Source organism: Aythya marila, assembly GCF_965140915.1.
Source record: "Aythya marila genome assembly, contig: HAP1_HAP1_SCAFFOLD_1046, whole genome shotgun sequence".
Taxonomy (NCBI): domain Eukaryota; kingdom Metazoa; phylum Chordata; class Aves; order Anseriformes; family Anatidae; genus Aythya; species Aythya marila.
This window is the reverse complement of record NW_028137662.1, coordinates 10,259-17,824: the sequence shown is the minus strand read 5'-3', so window position 1 is coordinate 17,824 and position 7,566 is coordinate 10,259. Positions and strand designations below refer to the sequence as shown.

Below are 7,566 nucleotides of genomic sequence, written 5' to 3'. Positions count from 1 at the left end.
GACGTCGCGGGTGACGTCACGGGTGACGTCAGCGCCGGGGAGGAGCCAACCACAGCCGCCCTCAAGGAACCGGGCCGCCAGGGCGACGACGTCACCGATGACATCGCCGATGACGTCACCGATGACGTCACCAGAGAGGGGCGGGGCCACCGAGGCGAGGCTCCAGGTAAGCCCAAAGGGGGAGGGGGGGGGGGGCGAGGCCTTTAGGGGGGCGTGGCCTTTAAGGGGCGTGGCCTATGGGGGTGTGGCCGTTGTGGGCGTGGCCTAGGGGGTGTGGGCGTGGCCTAGCGTTGACCACGCCCCCCTCCCCCCCCCTTAAGGCGCCCCCCAGACGCCCCCCCCCGGCTGCCCCCTGGCCTTCCTCGCCCTCCTCTGCCTCCTCCTCGCCCTCCTCCTCCTCGCCGGGGTCTTTGCGGTAAGGGGGGGGCCACGGGGGGGGGATTTTTTTGGGGGGGGGGTCCTTGGGGGGGGTCTTTAAGGGGGGGGGTCTTGGGGGGGTCCTTTTTTGGGGGGGTCTTTTTTTGGGGTAGGGTCCTGGGGGGGGTCTTTGGGGGGGGGGTCTCTTGGGGGGGTCTTTTTTTGGGGGGGGTCTTTTTGGGGGGGGTCCTTTGGGAGGGGGTCTTTGGGGGGGTCTTTTGGGGGGGGGTCTTGGGGGGTCCTTTTTTGGGGGGGGTCTTTTTGGGAGGGGTTCTGGGGGGGGCTTTTTGGGGGGGGTCTTTTTTTGGGGATGGGTCCTTGGGGGGGGTCTTTTTTTTGGGGGGTCTTTTTTGGGGGGGGTCTTTTGGGGGGGGCTCCTTGGGGGGTCTATTTTTGGGGGGAGGGTCCTCGGGGGGGGCTTTTTGGGGGGGGTCTTTTGGGGAGGGGCTTTAGGGATGGGTCCCTGGGGGGGAATCTTTTATTGGGGGGGGTTCTGGGGGGGGGGGCTTTTTTGGGGGGGGCTTTTTTGGGGTTGTTTTTTTTGGGGGGGGGGGGTCCTGGGTGATTTGGGGGGGGTCCTCAACCCTTTTGGGGGGGGTCCTGACCCATTTTGGGGGGGGCACAAGTTGGAAATCCCAAATTTTTTTGGGGGTGGGGGCCACGGGGGGGCACTGGGCTCTTTGTGGGGGGGGTCCCCAAGGTGGGGGGGGGTCCCAAGGAGGGGGGGGGGGGGTCACCACCCCCCCTGTGCCCCCCCCCCACCCCCCCCCCAGGCCGTGCACTACGTCAAGGTCTTCGTCATCAGCTCCGCCGCCTTCCCCGTCCCCTGAGCCCCCCCCCAAATTGCCACTTGGGGGGGGGGGGGGACACACAGGGGACAGAGGGGACACCAAGGGGACAAGGGACACCCCCCCTGACCCCCCCCAAAAAATAAAAATTAAATAAATCAGCTCGGAAATGTGCCCCCCCCCCCCCCTTTTTTGTGTCCCTTTGTTGGGGGGGGGTCACGCTTGGTGGCCCCCGGCCTGCCCGGGCTTGTGTCCCCCCCCCAGGGTTGGGGACATGGGGACAAAAGCCCCATTGTTGTCCCCGGGGTGGCCATGGGGACAAGGGGGGGGTGTGGGGGGGGGTTGGGGGGGGTGGGGGAGGGGGAACTGGGGGAAACTGGGGGGTACTGGGGGGAACTGGGGGGTGGGGGGGGCGTTGGGGACATTATGGGGGGGTGGGGGACATTATGGGGGGGGTTGGGGACATTGGGGACACTGAGGGATTGGGGACATTGGGGGGGGGTTGGGGACATTGGGGACACTGGGGGACACTGGGGGGGGGTTGGGGACATTGGGGGGGGTTGGGGACACTGGGGGACATCCACAATTTTGGGGACATTGGGGGGGGTTTGGGGACAATGGGGACGATTTGGGGACACTGGGGGGCACTGGGGAGGGTTTGGGGACACTGGGGAGGTTTTGGGGACATTGGGGAGGTTTTGGGGACAATGGGGACAATTTGGGGACACTGGGGGACACCAAGGAGCTTGGGGTCATTGGGGAGGGTTTGGGGACACTGGGGGACATCAAAAATTTTGGGGACATTGGGGAGGATTTGGGGACACCAAGGGGGTTGGGGACACTGGGGACACTGGGGGGCACTGGGGAGGGTTTGGGGACACAGGGGGGGGTTGGGGACATTGGGGGGGGGAGGTGGCAGCAGGGCCATTGTCCCCAGACCTGGCAAAGGTCCCCCCCTGTCCCCACCCCCCCCCCGTGTCCCCTCCCAGGGGACGTCCCCGTCCCCTTCCTATAAAGGGGGGGACACCGGGGGGGGGGGGACACCTGTGGCACCATGGGGGTGACGGGGACACGAGCGGTGGCCTTGGGGACGCTGCTGCTGCTGCTGGGGGGTGAGGGGACAGGGGGGGGCGTTGGGGACATTGGGGGGGCATTGGGGACATTGGGGACATGGGGGGGACATGGGGGGATGTTGGGGACATTGGGGACATTGGGGGGACACTGGGGACATTGGGGACATTGGGGGGATATAGGGGACATTGGGGGGACATTGGGGACATTTGGGGACATGGGGGGACACTGGGGGACACGGGGGGACATTGGGGGGGATATAGGGGACAAGGGGGGACGTTGGGGGGCCATTGGGGACACTGGGGGACATTGGGGACATTGGGGGATGTTGGGGACATTTGGGGACATTGGGGGACATCGGGGTGCATTGGGGACACTGGGGGGTCATTGGGGTGACATTGGGGGGGATGTTGGGGACATGGGGACATTGGGGACACTGGGGGGATGTTGGGGGGGTATAGGGGACATTTGGGGACATTAGGGGATATAGGGGGACACTGGGGGGACATTTGGGGACATGGGGGGGATATAGAGGATGGGGGGGACATTGGGGGACATGGGGGACTCTGGGGGGATATAGGGGACATTTGGGGACATTTGGGGACATGGGGGGACACGGGGGCCGCGTGGCACGGGGCGGCCACGGGGACACAAAGGGACTTGTCCCCATGTCCCCCCCCTGTCCCCATGTCCCCATGTCCCCCCCCTGTCCCCATGTCCCCCCCCACAGCCTCGTCCGAGCGCGCCCCCCCCGGTGTCCCCGTCCCTGTCCCCAAACAGCCTTGGGGACAGGCGCTGGCCTCGCTGCTCCGCCTGCTGCTCCCGGGGACAGCCGGGACCCCAAAAGCGCCCCCGGCTTTGGGGACAGCGGGGACACCCCCCAGCTCGGGGACCGTGCCCCAAATCCCGGGGACGGGACCCCAAAATAATTTGGGGACAGGACCCCAAAATTTGGGGACGGGTCCCCAAGGTTTAGGGACGCGTCCCCAAAGCCCAGGGACGGGTCCCCAAGTATTGGGGTCGTGGCCCCAAGGTTTGGGGTGGTGGCCCCAAGGTTTGGGGACGCGTCCCCAAGGACCCCAAGGACCCGGGATGGGTCCCCGAGATTTGGGGACAGGTCCCCGAGATTTGGGGACACGGCCCCAAGGTTTGGGGTCACGTCCCCAAGGACTTGGGATGGGTCCCCAACTTTTGGGGTCGTGGCTCCAAGGGCTGAGGATGTGGCCCCAAGGGTTGGGGACGCGTCCCCAAGATTTGGGGTCACGTCCCCAAGGTTTGGGGACACTTCCCCAAGATTTAGGGTCGCGTCCCCAAGGTTTGGGGACACTTCCCCAAGATTTAGGGTCGCGTCCCCAAGATTTGGGGACACTTCCCCAAGGTTTGGGGTCACGTCCCCAAGGTTTGGGGACACTTCCCCAAGATTTGGGGTCACGTCCCCAAGGTTTGGGGACACTTCCCCAAGATTTGGGGTCACGTCCCCAAGGTTTGGGGACACTTCCCCAAGATTTAGGGTCGCGTCCCCAAGGTTTGGGGACACTTCCCCAAGATTTAGGGTCGCGTCCCCAAGGTTTGGGGACACTTCCCCAAGGTTTGGGGTCACGTCCCCAAGATTTGGGGACACTTCCCCAAGATTTAGGGTCGCGTCCCCAAGGTTTGGGGACACTTCCCCAAGATTTAGGGTCACGTCCCCAAGGTTTGGGGACACTTCCCCAAGATTTGGGGTCACGTCCCCAAGATTTGGGGTCGCGTCCCCAAGGACCCCAAGGACCGGGGATGTGGCCCCAAAGAGCGGGGCCGGGTCCCCGAGGCCGTCCCCAAGGTTTGGGGACATTTCCCCGAAGATTGGGGACGTGGTCCCAGGGTTTGGGGCCACGGCCCCAAAATTTGGGGCCGCGACCCCGCTGCCGGGGGTGCCCCAGGAGCACCGGGAGGAGCTGGAGCCAGGAGGACCTTGGGGACATCGGGGACAGCGGCAGCCCCGGTATGGGGACAATGGGGTCGTGGGGGGACAATGGGGTCATTTGGGGACAATGGGGACATTTGGGGACAATGGGGTCGTTTGGGGACAATGGGGACGTTTGGGGACAATGGGGACGTTTGGGGTCAATGGGGCCGTTTGGGGACAATGGGGTCGTTTGGGGTCAATGGGGATGTTTGGGGTCAATGGGGACGTTTGGGGACAATGGGGACGTTTGGGGACAATGGGGTCACGGCCCCGTCCCTCACCGTGTCCCCTCTGCAGGTTGGGGACACTCGGAGGAGCTCCTGGACCTGTCGTAGGGACGGCCCCAAAACCGTGGCCCTAAATCCGTGTCCCCGTGTCCCCAACCCCATGTCCCCAACCCCATGTCCCCAAACTTGTGTCCCCAACCCTGTGGTGTCCCCGTGTCCCCATCCCAATGTCCCCATCCCAATGTCCCCAACCCCATGGTGGCCCCGTGACCCCAAACCCGTGTCCCCAAATCCGTGGTGGCCCCGTGTCCCCAACCCCGTGTCCCTGTCCCCATCCTGTCCCCATGTCCCCAACCCCGTGTCCCTGTCCCCATCCCAATGTCCCCATCCCAATGTCCCCAACCCAATGTCCCCAACCCCATGGTGTCCCCACGGCCCCAAACCCGTGTCCCCAAATCCGTGGTGGCCCCATGTCCCCAACCCCGTGTCCCTGTCCCCATCCCAGTGTCCCCATCCCAGTGTCCCCAGTAAAGGTGGAAGCAGTGTCACCCCTTTGTCCCCGTTGTCACCAGCGCCACGTCCCGGCCACCCCGACCCCAAAACAGCCCCGGGAGTGGGATCGGGGGAAAACCTTTATTTGGGGACGGGGACAGGGACCGGGGGATCTTCTTGGGGTCGTTTATAGGATCGGAGCGGCGGTGGCTCTTCTTAGGGTCATCTGTAGGACCGGGGTGGTGGTGGCTCTTCTTGGGGACGTTTGTAGGGTCAGGGAGGTCGTGGGTCTTCAAGGGGTCATTTATGGGATCGGGGAGGTTGTGGGTCTTCTTAGGGCCATTTATAGGATCAGGGATGTCATGGGTCTTCATGGGGACATTTATAGGATCGGGGAGGTCGTGGGTCTTCATGGGGTCATTTATGGGACCAGGGAGGTCGTGGGTCTTCATGGGGTCATTTATGGGATCGGGGAGGTCGAAGCTCTTCTTAGGGCCATTTATAGGATCAGGGGGGTCGTGGCTCTTTGTAGGGTCATTTATAGGATCAGGGAGGTCGTAGCTCTTCTTAGGGACATCTGGATGGTGGTGGCTCTTCATGGGGTCATTTATAGGATCAGGAAGGTCGTGGCTCTTCTTAGGGCCATTTATAGGATCAGGGAGGTCGTAGCTCTTCTTAGGGACATCTGGATGGTGGTGGCTCTTCATGGGGTCATTTATAGGATCAGGGAGGTCGTGGCTCTTCTTAGGGTCATTTATGGGATCAGGGATGTCATGGGTCTTCATGGGGACATTTATAGGATCGGGGAGGTCATGGCTCTTCATGGGGTCATTTATAGGATCAGGGTGGTCGTGGCTCTTTGTAGGGTCATTTATGGGATCGGGGAGGTCATGGGTCTTCATGGGGTCATTTATAGGGTCAGGAAGGTCGTGGCTCTTTGTAGGGTCATTTATGGGATCAGGGAGGTTGTAGCTCTTCATGGGGACATTTATAGGATCATTTAGGTCCTGGGTCTTCATGGGGTCATTTATAGGATCGGGGAGGTCGTGGCTCTTCTTAGGGTCATTTATAGGATCGGGGCTCCCTGGGGCAGCTCAGGGGCGCCCCCCCCGGGTCTCCTCGCGGTTGGGGGGGGGCTTGGCCTTGTCCCCATTGTTGTCCCCATTGTTGTCCCCGTTGTCCACCCAGGCGGGCAGGGGGGGCCACGGGGCCACGGGGATGCCGGGGTCCTCGGGGCCGGGGGGGGCTTCGGAGGGGGGGGGCCGCGGCTGGGGGGGGGGCGCGGGGGGGCGCTCGGCCATGCTGGGGGGGGGGGGAAAAGGGGGGGGTCAGGGGGGGTCTGGGGTGCACTGGAGCCCCCCCAGTTCCTCCCAGTGCCTCCCAGTTACCCCCAGTGCCCCCCCCAGTTCCTCCCAGTGCCCCCCAGTTTCACCCAGTGCCTCCCAGTGTCACCCAGTACCCCCCCAGTGACACCCAGTGCCTCCCAGTTCTCCCCAGTGCCACCCAGTGACCCCCAGTTCCCCTCATTTTCTCCCAGTGCCCCCCCCAGTTTCACCCATTGCCCTCCAGTTCCCCCCAGTGCCCCCTAGTGTCACCCGATGCCCACCCAGTGTCACCCAGTGCCCCCCAGTTACCCCCAGTGCCCTCCCAGTTCCCCCCAGTGCCCCCCAGTTACCCCCAGTGCCCTCCCAGTTCCCCCCAGTGCCCCCCAGTTCCCCCCAGTGCCCCTCCCAGTTCACCCCAGTGCCCTCCCAGTTCTCCCCAGTGCCCTCCCAGTTCTCCCCAGTGCCACCCAATGCCTCCCAGTTCCCCTCAATGCCCCCCAGTGCCCCCCAGCGTCACCCAGTGCCCCCCCAGCATCACCCAGTGCCCCCCAGTTCCCCCCAGTGCCCTCCCAGTTCCCCCCAGTGCCCTCCCAGTTCCCCCCAGTGCTCTCTCCCCCCGGCCCAGCGGCCATACCTTGGGTCAGCAGCAGCACTGGGAGCACTGGGAGCGGCACTGGGAGCGGCACTGGGAGCACTGGGAGCACTGGGCTCTTATAGGTGCCCCCGGGGCTGGGTGGGGTCAGGGTGGGGGTGGCGGGGGCCACCCCCACCCTTGGGTGCCCCCCCCCAATTTTCCCCCTGGGTGCGGCCCCGCCAGCTCAGCCGGTCCTGGGGACGTGGCAGCTGAGTCAGGGCCCCTATAGGTCCTGCCCCTATAGGTCCTGCCCCTATAGGTCCTGACCCTATAGGTCCTGCCCCTATACGTCCCGCCCCTATATGTCATGCCCCTATAAGCCCTGCCCCTATACATCCTGCCCATATAGGTCCTTCCCCTATAGGTCCTGACCCTATAAGCCCTGCCCCTATATGTCCTGCCCCTATACGTCCTGCCCCTATACGTCCTGCCCCTATAAGCCCTGCCCCTGTATGTCCTGACCCTATACGTCCTGCCCCTATACGTCCCGCCCCTATACGCTCAGCCCCATACGTCCTGCCCCTATAAGCCCTGCCCCTATAGGTCCTGACCCTATACGTCCTGCCCCTATACGTCCTGCCTCTATAAGCCCTGCCCCTATATGCTCATCCCCTATACGTCCTGCTCCTATACGTCCTGCCCCTATATGCTCAGCCCCTATACGCCC

General features: G+C 64.0%; 1 protein-coding gene across 1 annotated transcript; it reads right to left on the bottom strand.

Annotated features, from left to right (window-relative positions):
- Window positions 1-4,993: 4,993 nt before the first annotated feature.
- LOC309890660 (uncharacterized protein) lies at window positions 4,994-7,038 on the bottom strand (the record flags this gene model as incomplete). Its single annotated transcript, XM_082785082.1, has 2 exons — window positions 6,900-7,038; window positions 4,994-6,242 (listed from the first exon to the last, which is right to left on the bottom strand). The coding sequence occupies exon 2, from the start codon at window positions 5,957-5,959 to the stop codon at window positions 4,994-4,996; it is 966 nt and encodes a 321-aa protein (XP_082641208.1). The 5' UTR covers window positions 5,960-6,242; window positions 6,900-7,038.
- Between the last annotated feature and the right edge of the window lie 528 nt (window positions 7,039-7,566).